This window comes from Larimichthys crocea, chromosome XV, assembly GCF_000972845.2.
Source record: "Larimichthys crocea isolate SSNF chromosome XV, L_crocea_2.0, whole genome shotgun sequence".
In the NCBI taxonomy this organism is placed as follows: domain Eukaryota; kingdom Metazoa; phylum Chordata; class Actinopteri; family Sciaenidae; genus Larimichthys; species Larimichthys crocea.
In genome coordinates this window covers 19405105-19431035 of record NC_040025.1, presented here as the reverse complement: position 1 = coordinate 19431035, position 25931 = coordinate 19405105, and the positions used below count along the sequence as shown (strand labels likewise).

The window sequence follows — 25931 nt, the reverse complement described above, 5'->3', positions numbered from 1 at the left end:
GAAATGGTTGGTTGGTGATGTTGGGTGCAATGGAAAGATGCAGTACAGCCCAACTTGTGTGGAGCTGCAAAGTGGGAGGAAGTATTTTCAGGCGCCAAGGTTCGTATCCGCCTGAAGAGCCGTTATGAAGAATTACTGTTATTGAATGTTTTTGTAATATCTCTTTTCGGTGTTGCACTTTGTAGACGGTCCCTGCGTGCTGCTCTCACAGCGGGCTGCATGTAAACACTAATGTTCTTGTCTATCTTACTATGGTTGAAAATATGCGTGTTTTGTGTTTTAACAACGTTTCACTTCAGAGTTCTTGATCCCCGATGTTCTAATCTGCCGAAGTTAATAGTGTTCTACACACTGTACAAGTGACAAGGTTGCGACAAGGTCCTGCCTCTTCCGGCTCCTGGCTAATCTAAAAATCGGCAAAGACGTGGATCAAACAGTTGTCATGAATGAGGAAATTAGCTATAGAGACCAACACCGTTTTTTGTACCAGGCTGTAAACATGTTTATTTCTGCTGTGAAGTTGGACATTTTAACATGGGTGCTTATGGAGAATGACTCATTTTGTACCCAGCATCAAGTGGCCGTTCAAAGGAGTGCAGTTTTTAGCACTTCTGCTGTGAACAATGATTAAGATCCTGCTATAGTTTTGGTTATTCCAGATTAGATTTCTGTTTTTCTGAATTGATCGAGGTGGGTGGGGCTCCGTTAGAAAAATGTGTGAGGGATTGTTTGCTAATGTTGCCAGACCACTATCAATCAAATCCGATGTAACCACAAATACAGCTAGTAAAACAGTTTCTTCACTGATAAAAAAATGTAAGCCTAGTTTAAGACTATTATTTTATGAGCTAAAAAGCTGTAATGCAAAACATACATCATCTCTTTCACATTAAAGTCCTTCCAGCAGTTCACAGGGCATGATCTCTTTCTTTCCCTGGAATGACCTGAACGGTGTTCAAGCACCTTTACAGTCACACTTGCACTCACCGTGTGTCACTATCTATAGAAAACAGATTTTATACCTATTTTATATTTTATATAAAATATGTACTTTATATAGATAAAAACAGAAAATTCTCAATTTTCTGAAGCAGGAACTAGATGTGGGAAAACTTTAACCGTGTGTTGGGAGAAACGTATTACAGACCCAGCTATTATTTAAGCGTTTTTAAATTATTTTAATTTTATATGAGAAGTTACCTGACATTAAACAGAGAGATAGACCTGTAAACTTCTGGTCTGCTGTAAAAATATTAAAGCTTAAGATGGCACTTAAAAGATAAAGTACATTTTTATGTGAACACATGCAATGAATAAATAACAGGACAGCTGAAAACAAAAGCAGAAATACAGGAAACATTCAAATTCCAATTCAGAGCAGTATTGTCTAAAATCCAACATACTGAACCATTGTGGAGTTTTGGAGATGTGTGAGCCTCAGAGGCCAGAGAAAAGTACATTTTTAAGCTGTTGTTGTTGAATAAATTCACTAATGTGGCTTGGCAGGCTGCAACAGAAAAGACTGTAACGTGTAACAGAAAGGAACCCTTCATGTTTGCTGCTAAATCCGGCTGATTAACTGTATGTCTGCAGGGAGAGGTTAAAGGGCAAGAGGTCTGCTGGGCAGAGTATTAACCTATGGAGGGCCTATGGAGTTAGATGTGCACGCACAAAATACACACCCACACAGCAGTATTCAGGAGAGCCTCTCCCATGCCCTTCAGGATGAATGTATTGTGGTGTCAGAGAGGTAGTCCTTGTTTGTACACAGACAGAACAATAGATAAAGAAATAGAGAAAAAGAAGGAAGAAACAGCAAGAAGGGATATTTGGAGGAGATTTTATTAACTTTCAGCTGAACTCATACAGTGCATAAAGAGAGGGTAAAATGTGGTAAAGTTTGAAGGTAAGGCAGAGGAGAAGGAGCTGGGAGGAGGGAGGGAAGGAGCAAGAGACACAAAGAAATCAAGAGCTGGAGTCGGCTGGTAGAGGGAGTGTGGGGGTACGTGCACATACGGACAGGTGTCTTAGATGTGAAAGTCTCCTGGGTTTTGAGTATCATTGAGATGCCTTATTATATCCTGACGGTGACGGAGTGACAGACGCTCCGTGAGAATGCGAGGCTGAATACAAGTCACTGCTTCAAACCCCATCTTATACATATTCATTTCATTTGATGGACCCTTCCCCCGCCCTCTTCACTCCCTCACTGAAGTTCTTCACACAAGTCATTTATAAGATGAGAAGTGTGTGTGTGTGTGTGTGCAGGGTAGGTGCTCGTGAACGTGCGTGCAGCCGTGCACATTTCGGTGTTCACTCGCGGTTTTGGCTTGTTCATGCACCTGCACACAAGTGTGTATGTAGGCAGGTGTGTATGCACCTGTGCATGCGCCTGTGAGCAGTTACACACCTGTTCATCTGCGTGAATGTGTGTTCATGTGCACGCGTGTTTGACAGCGATAGCGCGCCAGGGCCTGCTCACAGATATGTGTGAGTGTGTGTGTGTTGGGAAGAGAAGGAGAGGAAGGGCATGGGTGAGTGTGTGTGTGTGTGTGTGTGAGTGAGTGTGTGAGTGGTACAAAGCCATCTCAGACAAGGTGGAAGTAGGATTGCTGCTGCTCCAAGACAATAAGAGTATACTCCAATTCAGTGTTATCATGCCAACCCCCAGCTGCTGCAAAATCATCGTCTACTGACAAACTCTTGTCGCAGGTTACATATGTCTAATGTCACGTTTCCACTGTTCTTCTGCTTTAATTAAAGCCGTAAACACATGCTTTTCCTCTGTGTCCTCAAAGCAGGGGAAATCGGAGCCACGCTAATGTGGTCCATGACGGTCATCCCCCTGAAACAACCCGTGTCTTTGCAAATCAACACCGTCCATATTGGTATTGGGAAAAAAAGTCTCTCTGTATTGATCTCTCAGTACTTTGGTAGCTTCTAACTGAATCACCATTGTTCGGAGTTTAGTTTCACTCATCTGTTCTCGTTTGTGCTGGTGAATATAACCAAATGCGACATGAACAAAGTCAGTTCATTCCACAATGACTGTCTGAATCATCTGCTGTATATTCTGTGTGGAGGAACATTATTGAGGCCTTATGCAAACAAAGGGGACAAAGAGCAGGAGTAAGTAAGTTACATCCGTACTGATGCTATGTTACGTTACCGCTGATACAAACTGAACATTCTGCTGCTTCACATTAAAAGCTTCCTCTGACTAATCAGCGGGAGGCTTTTATTGATGTACCTATGCTTATTGTTAAACTAATAGAGCAGTGCTGTTTTCCAGTAAAAGTACGAGTAAAAGGAGACACAGCGAGTGGTTAAATGGAGAGCTGCACGTGATAAGATTTTTACAGCTGTAAACCAGTACACCTCCGACACGTCATCAAGGTGAATAATTTCTTTGACCTCGCTTTGCTGCAGAAAAACACTCACATTGTGGCAATGTGGACTGAGTGGCCGCTCACACCGCAGGTTAGCAAGATTATTCCAAGCCACTATCATAAAATGGCTCATGAGTCGTGAGTAGTTCAACCAAAGTGTTCATTTAAATAGTTCCCTGGGGCCTGAAAAAGTAAAACTGCCCAGTCTTTCACAATACAAGAGCTTAGAGAAAAGTACCACCTTTTTTTATTGTCTGTCCCGACTTCGAGGCTGGCAATCACTCTCCTGACCCACCAAATGTTAGACCATCCTCCCTGTGTCACATCAGGAGGATTTCTCATCTCACAACTAATTTAGAAAGACAAATCCTTTCAGCTGTTATTCGAACATAGTGTTTCCAAAATAACACTGAGACCAAACTAGGCTGCAGAGTAGCAAGAGGTCATGGTGAGACACTTCCTGTTGCTGGCTGTGTCGAGTAAAGCGCTGCAGCGGAGTGACAGATTCTGTCAGCGGCTTTCCGGGACAGGAGGCGAGTTAGGTGGGGAAGGAGAAGGCAGGAGGAAGGAGTGCCCTGGATGTACTGTGCATCCCAATAAAGTTTGACAGCCTCCTTTTTCTGACAAACTGTCTAGATTCAATTTTTCGAGAGTCACATCTACTGAAAAAAAACAGGCAGGCCAGTTTAGCACTTTCGACTACGGAGCCATGTTGTTGGAATACGTGCAGAATGTGGTTTGGCATTGTCTTGCTGAAATAAGCATGGCCGTCGCTAAAAAGAATATTGTCCACTTGGCAGCGTATGTTGCTCCAAAATCTGTATATATCATTCAGCATTAACGGTGCCTTCATAAATGTGCAGGTTACCCATCATGCTGTGTACACTAATGCGCTCCCATGCGATCATGGATGCTGCCATTCGAAAGCTGCGCTGATAACGAGCCGGATGGTCTCTCTCCTCTTTAGCCCGGAGGATGCAGCGTCCAGAATTTCCAACCAGAATTTCAAATTTGGACTCGTCAGACCACAGGATAGTTTTCCACTTTGCCTCAGTCCATCTTAAATGAGCTCAGGCCCACAGAAGATGGTGGAGTTTTTTGGTTTATATATGGTTCCCTTTTTGCATGGTAGAGTTTCAACTGTCATTTGTGGATGTAGCAACAAACTGTGTTCACAGACAATGGGTTTGGAAGTGCTCCTCAGCCCATGCAGTGATGTCCAGGACAGAATTGTGTCTGTTTTAGATGCAGTGCCGTCTGAGGGCCTGAAGATTGCAGCCATCTATGAATTTTTCAAAAATATTATGTACTGTAGACGAGTAAATCCCGAGATTCTTTGCAATTTTATGTTGAGAAAGATTATTCTTAAATTGTTGCAGTATGTGGTGAACCCCTCCCTATCTTTACTTCGGAAAGACTCAGCCTCTCTGGGATACCATTTTTATACCCAATCATCATCACCACAATTACCAGGTGTTTTCTTTTAGTGTTTCGCAACTTTTCCAGTCTTTTGTTGCCACTGTCTAAACTTTTGTGAAATGTCTCGCTCGCATCACATTCAAAATGGCCATATCATTTTGCAACAAAAATTTCTCAGTTTCAACATTTGAAACATTTAATTTGTTTTTGTCCTATTTTTAATTAAATATCAATGTTTTGCATCACATTTTGTTTTAATTTACAGTTTTTAGCATCTCATTTCTGGATTATGACCTCCAAAAAAGTTTTCATATCAGCGCATATCGGGCAACATAGACATTGATATCGATATACATCAGTCAGGCTCTAGTAGCAACTTGGAAGTTGCTGATCTAACCATCATCATCACATCATAATATCTTTTTCTTGGCTCGGCTGTCTGACTACAAAAAAATCTTACAATTAGAACAAATGATGAGTTTGGAATTTAAGCGCATGAGATTCAGCAAAATAACCAAAAAGTCACACTCTTCTGCAGATCTTGGCTCAGATGCAGAATTTTCCACATGCACAATGTGTTTGTGGTTTAGATTATGCTAATGTTCAGTGTGGATGCACTAAGAAACAGTCATAGATTATTTGAAGTAACACTTTCATGTAAAAGTGTACATTGAATAATACTAATAATAATACTACTAATAATAATACTTCCACTGTCATTCCATAGACTTTTGGAAACCATAAAACCGATGATACCAGTGCTCATTTTATCTGAATAGGCTTCCTTAGAAAAGCACTGCACACGTTTTACTAACACAAAAATCACGGCATACACTTGAGCAGTGTTCCTAACTTAGTCAACTTTTGGTTTATGGAACACTGATGTTATTTAGGGTCTGACAAAAGACAGGCCCATGTCTCTTTGCGGGATACAAACACTGGGACTGGCGAATAAGCTTATTCTGTGGTATAATTGTTGCATTCCAGAGTGCTATGGAAACCAGCCTTAAGCCTATTATTAGCCATATGGAGAGTGCTACAGGCCTGGCTGGTTAGAGAGGGAAATGCGGTGCTGGATGGGTGCCAAACCCTCGAGGAGATAGCAAGAGAAATTCCTCGCTTTTAATTAAGAATTTAATACTGAGACTGCTATTAGTGATTAGTATGTAATTAAAAGCTCAAGCAGTGTCACACATACAAGAATAATTAAAAGCTGCATGTGTGTATGTATATGTGCGTCTGTGTGTATGGAGGAAGCCTAAACATGAGACTCTGCTGATAATCCGAATTTGTTCTTCAAGCAACAGTTTATATTAAAAATACAAATGTGGTCGTGGGAATGTGCCCCTGGTATATATTACCTCATAAAGAAATGTCATCACATGCAGAAAAATTGTGTCTTTTATTGTTTTTCACGGTTCACCTTTAATTTCTACCAGATTGGCCAAGCAAACAATATTTCTTGCATAATGGATGTCCACAGTTATAAATCATTGCCAGTGAAGTTTCTAGTTAGTTAGTTTTCTATTGTACAAAAAAAATATTTTGTTGTTCGTAATAAGAAAGAATTTTTTTTCAAGCTCGACAGGATATTGTAGCTCACCTGTCCCAAGAAGTTTTCATGTTACAGAAGTGAAAGTATAATTTTGAGTTAAAGTTGTTTCTTATCATCTCTGTGTAAAAAAAAAAATAAATACAATTTTTACAACCAGCTATGACGTGGTAAATTGTGAACAACAGTCAGTGTATTTTCTACAGCGATAAGGTTCTGTGTATACACTTTATTACTCCCTCACTAATGTGATCATGGCAGGGTGATATTTTCTAAAATGTTACATTTATCTGTTTATTTTCTATCAGACATAAGCATCAGTGTGACAAAACATTTGATTTTAGAGTTGTTGAATTTCTTGGAATCTACGTATCGAAATCTATAACACAATGTCAGGAGACTTTCACCTTGAAACCCAGACACACACACCAACATCTGGACAGCAGACTGGTCTAATGTGACGTGTATACTGGGAATGCTGGGCTACATGTAACAGTTCTGTATGTGTTACTTCGTGACGACGGGATCAACACAAAGCTGGAGTTGAGACTCAATAAAAAAAAACAGACGTCTGTGGCATTTTTCCCGTCGCTGCTTTCAGACTCTTTTAAAATGACTCTCTGGAAAATACAGACAAAAGCACACAAACACGCTGACACAAGAAAGCGGCTGTACACACATAAACACGTTACGTTAAACGCGCTACGTACTGTATACACACAGGCTACACACTGTGTTTTCCACGGATCTTCCACAGATTGTCTCAAAGCTGAATCGCAACAAGCAAAGCACAGTGGTGAATTTTTAGCTGTCCTCATAAGACACAGGGCTCAGGAGCCTCAGTGCAGATCCAGCCACATAATGACTCTCAGCAGCCAATGACAACAGCCTTCCTGCACATACGTAAGTACACTTGACACTGTGCACAAACCTCCACTGCACTCAGTCACAGATCTCCCACAGAGCAGGCAGGAGACGATTGGAGCCAGAATAATGGCTCAGCGCTGATTCATTTCAGGTGATTGTCTGTGACATGTGGTGTTCAGCCAAAGGCCAAAGGCCATTGCGGTACCGCTGCCCTTTACAACGTCACATTAGGCCTTGCTAATTCACAGGCAATTAGCCTGGCTGCATGGGAGCTAGCCTGAGGCGACGGGGGTCGCAGGAGAGCAGGTTAGTCAGCACAGACTGCGACAAGCACTGAAGGTACAGGTCTAGGCTGTATTTCTCGAGTGGTAAATAATGGGAAGGCCTGCACATTTCAATAAGCATAATAATATAATAGTAACCTTTGAACAAACAACATTTCACGTCATTATATTCACCTTTATTGAAATAGAGCAGCATAGAATTCTGATTCAGCTATAACTTAGTTTTCATTTAATCGGTTCATCATTTACTTTTGTGAAAAATCGCCATCGTCAGTTCGCCAAGCTAAATTCCTGGTTTTGTCTGACGAGTGGCCCAAAACCAGATATTCTATTTACATACCCGAAACATTTGAGAAGCTGAAATCATTGAATGTTTTTCTTGATAAACGATCACGCTGTAACCCAAACTGCTCTGTCAACCGACTTATTGTTTCAAAACTTAACAGAATAAAACTAAATAGGATAGAAAACAATGGTATTATCCCCCCCAAGATTACAAGATATTCTCAAAACACTATACGCTGATTTCATTACAGTTGACTCACTGTTACAAACTGGCACAAAAGACACAAAGACAGGAAACAAACAAACAAAAAAAAGCCCTGTGTGGCTTTGGTCTCCTGCTGCAGGCATACTGGCTATGAGTTGTGGTAAAGGTGGACCCTAGAGTGGAGGGACACGTGGGTGTGAAGGGGCTGTGAGGGGGCTATGCAGGGCATGGGAAAATAGAGCGGTGCACGGTGTAGAACACAGACAGAGAGCGGAAAAGGGTGGTAAAGAGAACACAGTGTAGGGGTGATAATGCTGTTCCAGAGATACAAAATAACGGCGCAGCCTGATGCAACGCTGTTTGCATTCCCCTCCAGTGTACTGGACATCCACTCGAGTTGAATCCTTTGTTTTAAAAAACGGAAATGCCATGCATGCATGCTGCACAAGATGAATTCATGAGCGTCAACGAGTTCCATAAACAAATGGCTTCTGCATTTGTGTGCTATTTAATTTCAGGATTTTTTTGTTACAGATTCTAAACCTCCTCCACAGCTCCGGAGGAAGGTTCTCATCATTACTTCTCAGATGAAAAGAGCTCTCCATATTCATTTCCAGCAAAGACACAAAAATCTCACGACCTTGGAAAGCTACATGATTATAACAGCTACCTAGATTTAGGCTGCTTAATGCTCGCGAAAGTGTGCGTGCGTGCATGGTTGTCTGTGTGTAGCTGCAACACATGCCGTTAGCCTGTGGTGTTTAACCAGTGTACACATTTGTGTGATTTCTAAGGATGGGAGCTGATGTGCGTGTGTGTGTGCTTTTGTGTGTGTGTGTGTGCATGTGTGTGTGTGTGTGAGTGAGTGACTGTGTGTTGTCCTGGTTTCAACTCTGCCGTTCCTGCACTCTCACATTATCATACAGAGCAGACGGAGTGCGTGTGCTGGGTAGTAAAACTCTCCTCTGCTCTCTGACAGTCTCCTCTCTCTTCTCCAACCCCCCACCCGCCTCCACCCTCATCTCCTCTCCTGCTGAGCTCCCCATGTGTAATCTGTAGACTGCACACGTACACTGCCTACCTGAGTGGGAGTCTCTCAGTGGGTATACAAGCTTGTGTGCGTGTGTGCATGCATGTGTGGCAGAGGGTGAAGGAGTCGGCAAGCACGACGGACCATGTATGAGGTGTTTCCTGAAAATCTCAAGCGTCCGCCTTGAGTCGCTACGTTCACAAAACACACATTTCAGAATGTGTGTGTTCGCAACGCGTGTGCGTGTGTGTGTGTGTGCGCGCGAGCCGACGATGTCTGCCGAACGTGGCAGCCAGACAATCTCTGCGTCTGCGTCCCACTGTGTACAGCTGACAGCAATCACCTGAACTGGAATGAACCGGACTTATGTAACTTTCCCTGTGACGGCCATGGCTGGTATAAAACAAACCTCACTGTGGTGAGTCGGGTCATCCAGGAAGCAAAAGTTTACAGCCTTTTCTCAAACACATAAAAATGTGTTTACCTTGAAGTACTGCAGTGTGCTTAATTTCTTACTTTGCATGCTTCTAAAATGTCAGTTCATGCACAGGTCAGTGGTTGTGAAAATGTTTTTTTCTTCACAGATCTGTTTTTTTCCCCTTTCTTCTTCTTCTTCTGTCATACACTGTGACATATACTGACAAATAGGCCCTTAGCCTAAGTGTAAAGCAACACAACAACTTTAGGTTGTGTATCTCACAACAAACTCCCCACACTGATATCATGGTCAAATGCCAGAACATGGGAAAATATAACCACGTTGCCAACAGTACTGTGCTTTAATGATGCTACTAGAATGCAGCCACACACACAAATCAATGAATCTAGAGGTGTAATTATGGGATACTAAAACATCCTGGCACTGAAATACAACCAGCAGGAGAAGGCAGTCATGAGCTGCAGTGAGGGAAAGCCTGAATGGTCTTAATAACCCCTATCCTCTCTCTCCGAACAGAAAAACGAATTGATTGAATCCTACATGCAGGTAAGAAGCTCTGCCAACACAACCTGGCTTGTATCATAACCTTTTTGTCTCTGTTTCTGGCATGCAGCCCTGCTTAGGGAATGGTGTGTTGAAGATTATAGACGGGGAACAAACGCAGGTTTGTGAAAGGGAAAGGAGAAGAGGGGAGAGGAGTGAGTGACTAAGAGAGAGAAGGATAGAGAGACGGGGGGAGGGGGTGGGTTGGTGAAGTGCAAGTACTTGGGAGATGAAGATGAAAAGTGAAAGAGAGAGAAATAATGAGAGAGAAGAAGAAAAATGTTCCCGCTCTCAGAGAGATGAATTGGTTGATAGTTTGCAGACAGCCCTTTCTGTGTGTCAGTGGAAGGACTATATCCATCCCCTTCTTCACTAATAAGGGAGAGAATTCCCAAGACACAACCGTCGGGATCTATTCATTTGTCTCCAATAACACAGCCACCTTTCTGCTCATATTAGCCAGGATTTACATAGTTACATTTACATAAGGTTTTAATAATGTTGTCTGAATGAGACGAAATAGATCTGTCAATCATTTGTGGTTCACTAAAAGGTTTTTGTGCTCTTCGAGGCAACTGTTGGATCAGATTTTTTGCATTTTTCCACTAGCAGGAGAGTTGAGGTTTGATTGTATTTGATCACATTTGAATCCAGTATGAAATCCACGTGTTAAATCTGTTTTGTTTTTTTAAATATCTAATCAAATCTAGGTTTAGATTTCCGTATTTGTTAGTTTTATATATATACATATACATTAGATTCAGATGTGTGATCACCTTTTGTTTGTTGACGAAGTTAGAAGCACTATGATTATGTTGTCACCTACTTACTTTTGCACACAGGGGGTCCACATTCACTAAGCTGCTAAGATTGAAATCTATATACACATATATAAGTATAAAGTGGCATGTTAGATGTGATCTGAGCAGACCCTTAGAAAATCTTCTCAGAACCAACATTCATAAATCATTCAAATCATTTATAAAGACCCCAACCCCGGCAGCAGCATGATGCATCTCTTAACAAGTAGCAGGAGCAGCAGTATAATAATAACGTCCTGAGAATAATGTCGCAGAAACTCAGTGCAAAAATAAGTTCATGACTTCAAATATTTAATATCAGTGAATTGAATTCCAAAAACCAATTCACTCATTTAATATGACAAACCTTTTCCATCTGCTGACTTCCTAAAATATTTTCTCCAGCTGTGATTATGAAGAAGCACGTGACCAGAGCTGGAGTGCACAGAGATCCATGTGGATTCACTAGGGTATTAGATATGTTGACACACAGACACAAGATCCATGGCAGTAAAACGACAACCTATCAGAGAGACTGAGTATACTTTGGACCCGGTTTGACGCAGGTCCTGGGTTTAATCTCAGACGTAATTGGACCCATTAGGACCTCTAATTCCCACTACAGAAACTGACATGATTCACCTCTCTATTGGTCTGTCCCCAGTCCAACCACAGTTACTGCGTTGTATTAGTCAAGTAAATTACATAATTCATGTTAATTAGCTACAGCTGATATGATTTGCATTTGCTGATGTTTGCCAAGTCCATGAAAGTGTCTGAAAGTCCTGAATGTTTTGTACTTGTGAGGAGAGATTTTAAAATAGTGGCTAAGCTAGTATTTGTTAGCCTTGAGTACTTAGCAAATACCAGTATTTTATTATCCTGGAGCCAGACACATATTGGAACCAGCTAAACAGCAAGAATCTGTAACAAATAGTTTATGTTGTTTGTCTCGTCTTACCTTCCAACCGCTGCCTGCTTCTCGGTAGTAGGGGAAGTTGTCACAGATCCACTGGTAGATCTCACTGAGGGTCATCCGTTTGCGCGGCGAGCCGTTGATTGCAAAGGTGATGAGGCTGGCGTAGCTGTAGGGTGGTTTACCATCTCTGTGCTGCGCAGCCTCCTCCTGGTCCAGCGTTGTTCCTGGATCCAGGTGGACGATTTTTTTGCCAGGCCCGTGCCCGTGATGGTGGCCGTGGTGGTGGTGTCCGTGGTGGTGGCCATGGTGGTGTCCTCCTCCATCTGACTTCTGGATGGCTGCCCTCATGCTGAGCTGGGGAAGCCAGTCCATTGAGGTCAGGCTACTCTCCAGTTCAGAGGTCATGGCGCTTGTAGGTCGAGGGGTCAAAAGGGAAGGGTGAGAGGCTCAGCGACGTGGCGTATGGAGGATCTCCTGTTGGCTCACTGAATGGGTGCTGTGCAGCAGCCTTGGCTCAAGTCTGGAAGAGCAGGAGGTTTGTTTACTACGCCTATTCATCTCCTTTAGCTGGAGCAGAAAGCACACTTGGCAGAGACACAGATGTTAACTTGCACATTATTTTCCACATACAGTGAAGCTTTGTATAATGGAAAACTAAATATTTTGGCATGTTCATCACTTGGTCTTTAACACTGCACATAAGAATGATCTGCAATGAGAGCGACAATATGAACAAACTCCATTAATTACACAGTGAAAAGCAAAGCAACATGGGGACTAGGTATGAGTTAAGTGTCTTACTCTTCCCATTCCTTTCCATCTTTCTTTGGGCCAAAGCATCTGGGGAAGTCACCGAAGTGAAAGGTAGAGTCCTTCCCTCGTGCATGTTCACAAGTTCTTCATTTAGCCACTGCAATGGCCGCTGCTGCAACGCACAAACACAAAACCACACAAGACGGTGAGCTTGCACTGCCAGACAGCCTTCATAAGATATTAATATCGCACAACTGCTCAACTGGCCTCGGCATCTGTCCAACCCGATTAAAACTCTTCTCTCTTTCTCTCTCTGTATTCTGTCTATCTGGATTGCCTCTCACTCTCGTTCCCTCCAAAGTGGAAATGGCAATTGGATCTGCAGAGTGACTAAAAGCTGGGGAATTGTTTTCACAAGTGCCTGCCAAATGGGGGGAACAGCTCGGGAGGAATTCCAACCCTCTAGAGGAGCCGAAAGGCTCGTCCCCTTTCCCTCTCTGTGTAACCCCCCCACCCTGTGTTCCCATTCTCTGACACTCGACGTGCCTCACTCTCCTGTCAAGTCCATGCCCACCCCTACACCCCCCCACCCCCATCCTCCCATCCCAGTGTCTCAGATCCTGCTCAGACAGACACAAACAATAAAATAACTCAAGAAGCCTCAACATTTCAATTTGGTAGCTATTTTTAGAGTGGCACTGAACTTTAAAAATGTGTCCTGTGCAGGAACTTTTTTTTAATGGTAGTGGGGGCTTTTGCAAATAGTTTTAGCATGATTCAGAAAAAGAAAAAAAAACCCCAAAGACAATCATTTGGTACAACAGAGAGAACTTACACACCAATTGTTCTGCACTTTTGTCAGTCACAGAACATTTGTAGATTTGTCACTACTGGACTGAGAATGTCATGTAACTGTTAGTCATCACAGGAGTGAAGATGTTATGTTCACAAATAAAATTGCCTTGTTTAGTGCTTCATGCTTTCGGAAATGTCCTACATACTGGGAAATGCCGGTAAACCTACGAGTTTTCCGAAAGAGACAGATACAGAGTGGGCAAATGCCAGTGAATAATGGCTGCATGAATTCAGCCTCCTAAGGATACAGAAATCTACATCTAAGCCTTCATCTACTATCCCATGCAGTAACCTTCATATGTCCTTGAACAACAAAGAGCCTATTGGCCCACGCATTTTCCATTCATGCTCACTGTATATAATCAAGGTGGGAGAACTTCAATGTGCCTTCCTAGCAGCAGAAACACAAACCCCTCTGTCTCCCTTTCCACCAAACCCCCTGGAGAGCCACAATGAAGAAGAAGAAGAAGAAGAAGAAGAAGAAGAAGGGAAATACTCGGCTCCTGCAAAAACCTTGCTTAATTACAAGCAGAAAAAAAAACAAATGTTTAGCAGCAGACTCATCAAGCCAAACAAGCCAGGCAGTGGGACTAGGGTAAGGAAAGAGGAACCGAGAAAAGAGATATGCCCGATGAGGCTTCTTGCACAACACCACCCCCATCTCCTCCTCAAGGCTCTGCCACTGTGGGAGAAGCCATAGCCAACCCCCCTCTTCCAAATCCCAGGAAGCCATCTTAATTAGTGCACTTTTTTTTTGTCCTTTTTTTTTGCTGAAGGGAAGGTAGCAGTACTAGTTGTAGTAGTGGTGGTGGGTAGGTGGGGATGGGGGTGGTGACACACAAGACAACAAGTACTTATTTTCCCCTCATTAAGAGGAGGCTCAAGCTGCAAATCAGCCTGCCACAAGCCCTGACCTGCTGTGCTGCCGTGGCTGTTGTTGTTGAGAAGTTTGGGAGCGTGGGCTGGCTGCATGGCGGCACGGTGTAGCTTCACACCACTAGCCTGGTGAGGCGTTGGGATGATGAGTAATAGAAGAGAGCGGAGAGAGAAGAGGAGGGGCATGACTTGGCTTCTGGGGAGAGGGGCCCTGCTGGGCGGGTAGACGCACTCAATTACCTAGTCGACTCAGTCAACTGGTCCCACAGTGACTGGGCTAACCTGTGTGCACTGTGCCTCTTGTATCTGATACCTGCTGTGGTTCAGCCTCAGACGCCTGCATGGTATCAGGGGAGAAGAAATGATCACTGCAGGGAAGACAGCTCACAGTATATCTCTGCCTTTCTTACAACCATCAGTTTCCGAGAGAAATGCATTGCATGCATAGATGCTGAGAGGAAAAGTCTTAGTTAAATGGTAGTTTATTTATCTCAGCTCATTATTCATGGTTATTTGAGTGTACTGACACATCAATATAACCCACACTGAGAGAGAAAATTAACCAATCTATGTCATACTCGGTTTAAATCCATATCAGAAAGTGTCTGCTTACGATGTCATTTTTTTAAAAGATGGATTTAATGTAGGTGTCCATTTAATCACTATACTTCTATAATCATCTGATATCATGTTATTATGACAATTAAAACTGTAAATAGGACATTTTCAAATGGAACCTCGTTAAGAAAACGAAATAGTTGGAATGCTTGTAGGATGAATGTGCATGTGAACATACATTTTCAGAGATCGACATTTGGCTAACGTTAGCAGGTATCAAAGGAGGTTCAACATCATGTGGCATCTCAGATTTTCATCTTTTACCTGACGAAAAATGCATGTAAAAAGTTAACTTTGCTAACTTGAAAGTTGTGAGACATTAGCTGGCACTTCCAGCTGAAAAAGATTACAAGCACTAATATAAAAAGAAGAGCACGGATTTGGACGGTTATGAACAAGAAATCTTTCTTCTCTAAAGCATTTAAATACATCACTCTCTGCACTGTGGATGGAGCTTTCATGACTGGGAACATTGTCCCTTTAAAAGAGTTGAGGGTCTCTGTGTGATTGAATGTATTCACCCATTAGACTTTGTAGCTGTGATGCACTCACTCAGCTGTATACATCACTAACAGCTAACAGTCCCCCGCTGCTAGCAGGCTTTTAGACTGAGAGAGGCTTTACAGTTCTGCATTTTAATAGAGAACTTTGAATGGAGTGACGGGGGATGGGTGAGAGAAGGGGGAGGGAGCCGAAAGAAAGAGGCATCAAAATATTTTCTGAGGAAAATGAAGTAATGACAAAATACCCACCCGGAGTGTACCGAGCAGAGGGGGTTTCTGGGAAGGACTGCCTTGGCAAGGGTAAGGCTAATGTGTCAAAAGAAAGTCTGTAGGCATACTGAGCGCTGTCATGTCTAGGAGTGTGGGCCATTCAAAGGAAGGAGGAAAAGGTCCAAAAAGCAGTATTGAACGTCTTAATTACTTTCTGCTTCAGTGCCAGAAAACATACCCCTGAAAAGCTTCAATTATAAGATATCAAGGCAAATCAGCTGCCCTTATGGTGGCTGCTTGCTCATCTCTCAATGGAGCTGGGTTAAGCAATTATCGTTTGATACTGTCTACTTATTCTCAAAGGAGACCTAGAGAGGCATTGATGTAATGCGCCATTTCAAACTGAGATACGCATTGTGTCCTTAGTCGTTATAGTGAGTGGTCAGGCAAACTAATGCCTCAAAGGAAAAAATAAGAGAGAAAAAGAGTAATACAGAGAGAGGACAATTATTTTATCCATGACAGAGCAACACATTCATCAGCGGTTTCTGAAAACTCATGGCTGGCCCATGTCAACCAAGTCAATCAAGTGGCATCTCAGTTGAAACAGAAAGGATGAACTCAGGAAAAAGAAAATCCCAAATAATTCTCAGGTCTGACAGAAAACCTGATTGAAAGAAAGTAGGAAAATCAGAAGGTTCCACTGAATCCCTGAAGACCTAGAATAAAATATTTAACTCACTAAGCCCACACAGAACATAACACCTGAAAACATCTGCCAAGGTAGAGGGAAGTTAGCGACCCAGAAGACTTACACTGCAGACTAGGAAAAAGCTATCACAATTCTAGATTCTGACAACGACAAAGTTAAAAAGGCATATTTTGTCATAAATAAAACATAGGAGTGCAGCATTTCGGCAAACTCCCCCAACGAACAGTCCCAGGAGACAGATGCTGTTTGTGAACTCATGCTTTGCACTGTAAAGGGGGCTATAGCACTGCGTCACCAGGACTCAAACTACATCCCCACATCCAGCCCTATTCAGCAAGGACTAGTCCTCTTTAAAAATTCATTAATTTACAGCAAAAATAGATTAAAGCGCCCAACTGCATCAACCTAAAAAGTTTGGCTTGTGAATAGCATTAATAATGGAAGCAAGCATCCAAAACCTAGAGGCCCTGGCTCGGAGGCATGGCTTAGGTTTTGTTGCGCTTTATAATGGAGAGTCATTTACATTTTTTAGAAGTATTACAGCTTTTTGATGCTTGTTTATAATTATATTGTTTTACATGCAAATTGGCTAACAATTGTTACTCATTAAAACATAACCAGTAGAGTGCAACAACAACCTCAGCTTGTGTAAGAAAAAGGATTTACATCAGGTTCACAAGAGAAGCTTTTTGCACCGAACTCTTGTTGCTGGCAGCACCGCTGCCGAGTTCAATCCAAATGACGGCCCTTTAAAAGTGATCATCCCCTATCTTATCTTTTACATCTTTCTCTTTCAAATCGTAGCGATGCTTTACTAACAGAATCAAAGAGGATTTTGACTAGATAAAAGGATTTGCTGCATTTGTATTCGAATTACGTGTACTTTCCTGGGGACAAAAATCAGTGATTGGGAGCACTCAGACAACTTAAATGTACTTAAAAGAGAGAATGTCTGCTTTAATGTGTTGTCATACTTCATGTCTTTCCAGCCTGATGATAGAGGAGTTACAGTATGCTATGGTACAGTACGTACGCAAACCAGCATCTGAAGGAACAGCTGAATTCATATTCTGATATTAGTGTATGGTTGTGGTAATTGCTTATAATATCACGTCATTTCAGTGATCATTTTGTCTAAATGATGATTTACACAGTTGATTACTGATATGACCTGAGGTGATTAAAATGACCTGTTGATCTTGTAACGTTGTCATGGCCTAATTATTAGATGCAGATTAGAAAGCCTCTGGTTGAAGCAAATGAGACCTCGTCCTCGCTTCTTTTTAAAGCTAAACTATCTTCATGCAAGGTAGTTTACCCACAAATACTATAGCAAAGTGTTGATGATAAAGAAGAAAAGACGGCTCCCAGGTATGACTCCATACAACAAGAACACATATCTTTCCAAGGTTAAATGTACATTCTGTGAAAGGGCAGAGGTATGAAAAGGTAAGTCTTTCATATTGTGAGCTCATATCCTGTCTGCTTCCTAGTTCAACAATGCGGCGGAGACAGAGAAACATTTTCCACTCACGACATCAAAGAGATTGTTTTGTACTTCTGAGCTGTAAAGAAATACTTCTGGATGACACATGCTAACATTAATCATACTGGGTTATAATTAACTGCACAAACAACATGTTGGGATCGTTGCTGAGAACGAGCCTTTATGCACTTAAACACTCATCTTCATGGTTCAAAAATGTAAATATGCACAGTACCAGTCTAAAGTTTGGACACGTCTTCTCATTCTCATGTTTTTCTTCATTTTTTTTGTTAGTTTCTACGTTGTAGATAAACACTAAGGCATCAAAACAAAAACTGAAATAATACATTAAAAAAATAATCATTAAAATTGTCTTTCTCTCAGTCAATGTCATGAGGTAGTCACCTGGAATGTTTTTTTAATTAACAGGTGTGCCTTGCCAAAAGTTAATAAGTAGTTTCTTGCCTTTTAAATGTTTTTGAGACCACCACTTGTGTAGTTCAGAGGTGGTATTGGCATACAGTAAATAGCCCATTTCAACTTCAATGTAGCAATCTATATTCTAAGTAAGGAAGAATCATTCTTATGAGGACCACTCAAGGAAAGGAAGACCAGGAGTTACCTCTGCTGCACAGGATAAGTTCTTACAGTTACCAGCCTCAGAAATGGTCAATTAACGGGACCTCAGATTAGAGTCCACATAAATGCTTCACAGAGTTCAAGTAGCAAAAACGTCGCTATCAACTGTTCAGAGGAGAGACTGTGTGAATCCAGCCTTCATGGTCGAACTGCTGCAAAGAAAGAGGCAGTGGAAATCTTTGGTCTGATGAGTCCAAATTTGAGAATTTGGTTCCAAATGCTGTGACGTTGTGAGACACAGAGAAGGTGAACGGATGGTATCTGCATGTGTGGTTCAAACCGCGAAGCATGGAGGAGGAGGTGTGATGGTGCTTTGCTGGTGACACTGTAAGTAATTTATTAAAAAATTCAAGGCATACTTAACCAGAATAGCCACACATACCAAATTGTATTCAGTAATATATGAATTCCTTTTTCTATTTAGTATGTGTGAATTTCATTTCTTTGATAAATGTGCATGGAATGCTCTCGATGCACTACTGAGGATAGAGAAGGCAGAAAAACTGATTTTAGTCACCTAAAAAAAAAAAAAAAAAAAAAAAAACAGTTTTAGGGCACATATTTCCACTTATCTTGAGCCCTTTTTGACAGGAAACTAGAGCCTTCATATTGATCTCTCCAAAGCCACCAGTCTTCTTTGACAAAAACATTTTTACAGTGTGGTGTTCCTATGTTATACCATACCTTATACCATATGTTCATGATGCTTTTGTAAATGCTTTTTTTCCAAAACAATTAGTAATTTTACGTTTCTGGTCTACCACTGCCTCGATTTGCAGCAAATAACATTAGTTTGGATGCAAATACATGCTAAAGTAATGATAGTATTGTAGTTTTGCCTGGGACATTACAAAGAAAAACGCTCACAGTGCTGCTTTGCTTTGACGTGGGTCCAGATGTGCAGTCCAACGTGAAGACAATATATATGTGTTATATTCCTGCAGACAGAGGAAAAAAATCAATCACTTGACTATTTCTACGTCCAACTAACTTCCACACCCAGTAGTACTGATGTCGTTTACCATGCCATTGTTTAATTTTTGTCTATTCAGGGGTGATTTTTAGGAACGCCCGGATCACATTCACAGTTATACCTGGACGCTGTCCAGTACAACCACAGTCTGATCTGCTGGCCACTGAGTTCACTTGCTCAAGGGCGCTGCTTTTCCCTTTCTCCACCCAGATTTATCCTGCCAGAAATGGCATCGACAACCTTCTGGTCACAAGCACAATTCTACGTTCTTTAGGCCACTACTGTCCCAAACCTTCTGCTTCTACCACCCAGAATGCACACTATAAGGTTACCAAACATGACATTCCTCATGTGACAATCCATATTAAGCCACAAAGAGAACAGAGACATTCAGAGGTGACAGCACTGACAAATAATCAGGGGAGGACTGGACTGACATGACTAAAACTCATCTCAGAAAGCAAGAGGTAGCTGTGCATGAACAACAACCCAGTCAAAGATAAGTCAAGCACTTCTGGCCAGACTGCCTTTTGGAAAACCAAGGCAAGGTGGTTCCAAAATGATGTCCCTGATTTGCTCAAGAATGAAGTCCTGAAAAGAGTTCACACGATGCCATACAACAGGCTTGCATCAAAAGCATCAGCTCAACAAGACAGAAGTTTTTCTGCTTAGACATTGACAGAAAAGCCATTGTAAGCGATGCTAGACAGTCAAATCTTCTAGACTCGAGGAAAAAGTTGATCAATGCCTTTGTGATAATACACCATTTTACGGGGATGGCTCAGGCATTTCCTTGTAAACACCAGTCATCTCTGTGACCAACGAGCTAAGCTAGATTCAGCTAAGAAAGTCTCAAGTGTCAAGAAATCACACACAACCCTCTACCATCCAGTGGGAGGGGGACAGGGCTCCTTACCCCTGATCCAGAGTCTGTGGAAAGGAGCACAATAGAATGGATTACACAATTGTCTCTACAAAGTCTGTTATAAGTGAATATTACTGACCTCTGCACCTGAGGACATCTCAACCATTTCTGAAACCACAATAACTGACACCAACACTGCTGCTAATGTTTCTTGTACAGACACTGGCCTTGACACCATGACACAGACAGATAACACACTCAGGACACGGTTGATCAGAACTCACCCGCACACCGTGATCACAAACACAGTTCAGTTCTGAGATCTGGTCGCAGAGTTAAACCAGCAAATAGGCTGGATGTTGTCCGGGACAAGATCAGTGTTAAAACTGCTGGCAAGTCAATGCTCCAGGGTTTAACTTCGCCCGGTAGTGTTATGTAAAGGTGTAAACCGAGTCTTATAGGTTGTCTAAAACACCCTATTCACAGCAGCTGGAATGGGAAATAAGTGCTGCTCTCATACTAATTTATCCATATGGCATACGTGTAAGATTTTTTAAATTTTTTTTTGACGGACCCTTATTTGTTCGTTTGTGGTGTTTCCTCAGGTGCATAGTGAGTCATCAAAGCTCAAATTCGAGTGGTAATTCAATCTCCCTTAACGTACCTGCAGAGTTTCCATGACTCCCCCACTCACAGTGCTGCTTTGCATTGATGAGGATAATATATATGAAATGCTCTACTGTTGTCTTTGATAAATAAATCATTTAAATTGTGACCTTAAATGCATATTGTTTACAATATGCTGTCCCACTGTTTTATTTTTTTTATTACAGCTAGACCGTCTCGTTTTCTAGACGCTTTAATTTCAACTTTGTGCCATTCCTAGCATACCAGGCCACCTTGTATCATATGACTCATGTAGCCCTGTGGAGATTTTTGCTGCAGTTTCTTGTGTAAATTCTATTATTTAATATAGCTCCAGATGTGCAGTGACTGACATGGACACTATATGGTATGTTGTCTTCGTGCCCTGGTTATGTTTAGTACGTTAACTTCATGCATCTTTTTACGTAGTTAGATTACACTGGTTTATGTTTTCATGGCTTACCGTCTATTCTTTTTAGAGCAAGTTTGTGTTTTGTTACACTTATATAATTAACAACAATTATCTAAGCTCTCAGCTAATAGTTTTCTAACATTAGGATCACACTGTTCTATCATTTTCTAAGCAATTTATACACCGTAATGTCACAGGTATGTAGTGTTGTTGTGTTGCTTTAGAAATTATAACAAAATGCTTTCTTTGCACTGATGAGGGTCCAGATGTACAGTGACCAAACCTGGAGACAATGTATGTGTGTGTGTGTATGTTATATTTTCTTCCTACAGAAAGAGGAAGAAATGGTGGAAATTGGTCCTCTGAGTCTTTCTCATCTATGCCCGACTAACATCCGTTGACACTGACATATGGAGTTCATCTTTATCAAAGAAACTGAAATTCATGTGGTGTATCCACAAATAGCCCTTAATTCAACTTTCAAAAAGTCATCACTACACCCGTTCCTTAGCATTGCATTTGCTGACATTGACGATAATTACGACGACCTTTCCGATGATAAAACACAAATCAGTAAAATATTATGAGGGTTCCTTCTCTTCACGTTTCATGCGATTCTGCATAACGTTTTAATGAGGCATTTAGGGGTCTATGAGTGATCTACTGAGAAAGTCTACAATGGCAATCAGCAGTGAGTGTGGCAGCTGTTCAGCAATTAAAAAGCCAAATTACCCTCAATCAACACCATTTACAAGCGCAAGTAAATCTCAGAGCAAATAATGATGAGAGAAATCTGTTCAGACAGCTCTCATCTTGATAGGAATTAGAGGCGCATCCAAATCAGGAGCAGGGTACTCTCTCAAACGCTTTCTCGGTCTGTCACACACACACACACCGCTTGTCTGTGTGTTTTTGGAGAGATGAAATCGTACAGTATTGGTTGGCTCTCCACACTGCAGCATGATTAAAGATAATGACTGCTACTACCGTATAAGATGGTCAACACTGATGGTAAGGTTAGGGTCTTTTTATAGAAATAGACTACAGCGGTCCATTTGAGGCTGCCTCTAGAAGCGAAATCCATAGTGGGTGAGCATAACTGCACCAATCAACAAACCCGTGTTTGCTGGAAAACATAAAAAAAAAAGTGGCCTGCATGCACCGAAAAAATATATAGGCACTCTATGGGCAGTTATTGCAAGTTACAGTATCTTCTGCATCAGATAAACTGCTTAGACGTTTCACTCAACTTTACATCTGCACATATGCACAACGTTACATCTGTAACTTGAGTTAACTTTCAACAAAATGTGAACTGATTTGGTCATTTAAGCTCTGATACTATAACATGTGCTTTATAAGTTAATTACATGCATGCATACTGTACATCCCAACAGTGCAGACACAAGAATACTGTAAAAATCTACTAAAAGAAATCACCTGCAAATGCCATGTTAATGACACCCTGGCATGCATTCATACACTGATATATAAACGTCCATGGAATAGTTTAGGCTGGGAAACAGCCTGAAACTAATTACTTCAAATGACTTGTACAACCTTTTGTTACCAATTTTCCTCCTTAACCAGGGTTAACTACAACCTAAATGTGTTTTAAACTTGCTAGTTGATTCACCACTTTAAAAGAATATTTTCCTCTCATTACAATTACGTTGCTGCCAGCAGGGCTCACATCACTGTGCACAGCTCTGTGAGCTCGGTTCCGGCTTTAAGCTTTCACTGTTATCACTTCAAAAGTGTTTTCAGCTGTGCAAGTCACCGTTTTCTGTTGATGCATATTTGCGCTTCCAATACGATTCCCCCTCCCTTGGATAATTGTTTTATTAAACACCACTTTCTCTGTAGCCTGTTTCCCAAATAAGCCCCTCTTGTCTGAATGGTACCACGAGAGCAGCATTGTAAAGTTAACATAAGTTGACTTTATCTGACGGACATTCGGGATAAAGACAAACGCTCCAGTGTCTGCATGCATGCACATTGTGACAGGCAGCGAACTTGTCATAGCCTGCCATTAAGTCAAACCGCTGGCCATTACTAACACTAAATCATTATTTGGCACAAACCTTAATGACTGACATTCAAAAAAAATAAATCTGCACAGACTACTCACCGTCGTAGGTGAACGTGAACCGGCTCAATTTTTTTTTTTTTGTACTCTGCTACAGAAGCTCCAGACGCCTATTCTGCACTTGAAAATTCCCCCTCGAAGACAAAAGCTGTGGCGGCGCCTTGACGCTGTCACTCGGGCAGCATGCACGGTGCTCTGCGGGCGTCAAACTGACCGCTGCTGTGGTCACTCGACAGTCATGACAGGCGGACTCGACCCGCTGTTCGCTTTTGCGCTCAGCGGCAACATGAAGATCCCGGGTCTCTGTGCGCTGCTCGGCTGCTAAACCACCGGAACTACTTCCAACGCCAGCCGGAGCACGTTGAAGATAAATTCATGCACCACAATGGGAAAAAATGAAATCACATCCATTTAACTAGTTCCCACTTTCAGTATTAATGAGATTCTGCGAGGGCACAGACATAATAACAGGGCCTATGATGATGATGATAATAATAACAACAACAACAATAATAATAATAATAATAATAATAATAATAATTCCACATCATTATCATCATTGCTATTATGTTTTATGTTATTATGTATTGTGTTTTTGTTTATGTATTTGGACCCTATTATTAATTATTAGGTTATTTTTATTAGTAGTGGTAGTTTTAGTAGTAGAGGGAGAAGTGGGTAGATAATTGAAACATAATGGTTTTGCTAAAGACTGAAGATTATAGAACATCTAGACACATAAACTCAGAGGTTTTGTGGGTTCAATAATATTTATACACACTGCTCAAAGTGCAACAACACACAAATGCTGCAAATTAGTGGTATTCAGTGGCACCTGTGCTGTTCTCTTGCACCAATAAGTAGGAGGTTTGGTAAGTCCAATTTTATCTGTTATAGGTGAGGCATTCCTCGGTCAGGCTGCATGCCTGTAATAATTTCTTGATTAAGTGTGAAGCACAGCGCACCCACCTGGACGGGGCATCAGTCAGAGCAGGATGTTGGGGATGGCCAATTAGAGAGTGCAATGATATGTGTGTAGGTTTACACAGTCTCTAGTCAGGATGTGTATTTCAGTGTTTACTATACATTAGACTACTGCTATTTAGGCTGAACACTGTTTTCCTTCACTTTGCAAATGATTGCCCAAAATAGAGATTTAAAGCTCTTAAGACATGAAAGACGAGCGTCAGTTTTGTTCTGCTAATCATCACCTGTTCACTCGGATACACACATACAACCAGTGCAATGTTATGTAAAGGGGCTATGTGTAAATGCTGGTCTTAAATACAAATTTTGAGTGACATCTGCAATACACAGGTTTTATAACAATAACAAATACCAAAAATATACATACATGTACAACTCAGTTATAAGTACAGAGGAAATGAGGAGATGAGTGAAATGGTACATTATGGACATTGTATGGACATTGTTGTTTGAGTTTCCTCTTTATGACTTATGTAAAGCACCTTGAATTGCCTTGTTAAATAATGTTATATAAATAAACTTCCCTTGCCTTGAAAAAACTGATTAAAATTGTTTTGATGCTGATAAAAGGAGCAAATAAAACGAAGTGGAAAACATTCAGTTTACAAGTACACCCTCAGACACACTCAGAAATCCGCTTTGCTTATCTCTCCATGACATGGCTGCTTGTCCTTCAATGTGCAGAATGATGCATGTGCAGAGTTGGACATTGGTTTCTCTCTCTGCGTTTATCACAAACCTCTAATGCCCAGTAAAGATGCAGAGAATGAAGTTGTCATCTTGTCTAAGAGTTAAACTCTTGAAATGAAAATAATATTTACCTACTGTGGGTTTTAGATGAGGGAGAAGGATTTAAAAGTGATTAACAAGGTAATCATATCAGATACAGATGAGCAAACAAGATTTATAATGTCTGGAGATGGAGGTTTCCTGCAAACACCATTGTTCAAGTAGCTTTCTAATCAGTATTCTTGTAATATAATGTCTTCACTAATGTTTTATCACCACTACATTGACTACATGCTCACATGGATCCATCCACTTTATTAGTCTTGAACTTAGAAACAACTCAGTGCTGCACTCATCTGGATGGTGGGGGTGCTTGCAATGAAATATTTGTTATAGAATTTGAGGGTTTTCAAAGCAGTGATGGAATTTATATTTCTTCATTAATTACATACTCTGGATTATAAAACTGTAATCCTGAAAAACTGCTGTAAATATCAGTAATTATTCTCTAACTTGTCACACTATGTGGGCAATATTTTGCACATTCCTGCACAACTGTACAGCTCTTCATTTAATGGTAATATTGTACATATTGTCATTGTATTTGGACATGTAGGGCTTCTATTGTCTTTATGATATTTTGTCAGCTTGTGCTTCTTAACTGCAGTACTTTCATCCTTACTTTTGCTCCTACTATGTTTATTGTTATGCACCAGCATACTTAGGCAAATTCCTTGTATGTGAAAACCTGCTTGGCAATAAACCTAAATCCTGAACAACAATGCAGGCGTATGTCTGTGGAGGTTCTCAATCATCTGGTCATCTCTCTTCAAGAAGAACTAAATCT

At 41.3% G+C, this 25931-nt stretch overlaps 1 protein-coding gene across 9 annotated transcripts in view; it reads right to left on the bottom strand.

Moving 5' to 3' along the window:
• The window catches only part of LOC109138771 (forkhead box protein J3), a 64401-nt gene that overhangs the window by 35851 nt on the left and 2619 nt on the right, over positions 1–25931 (bottom strand). The window contains exons 1-5 of one of the 9 annotated variants that reach the window (XM_027288891.1): positions 23411–23719; positions 14499–14553; positions 14255–14342; positions 12534–12657; positions 11775–12252 (exon numbers count right to left, since the gene is read on the bottom strand). In XM_027288891.1, the coding sequence (XP_027144692.1) occupies positions 11775–12137 (363 nt within the window). In that variant the 5' untranslated portion in view covers positions 12138–12252; positions 12534–12657; positions 14255–14342; positions 14499–14553; positions 23411–23719. Of the gene's footprint in view, positions 1–11774; positions 12253–12533; positions 12658–14254; positions 14343–14498; positions 14554–19251; positions 19323–23410; positions 23721–25931 lie in introns of those variants that run through there. The other 8 variants (XM_027288890.1, XM_027288893.1, XM_027288892.1 and 5 more) reach the window with 8 other exon arrangements.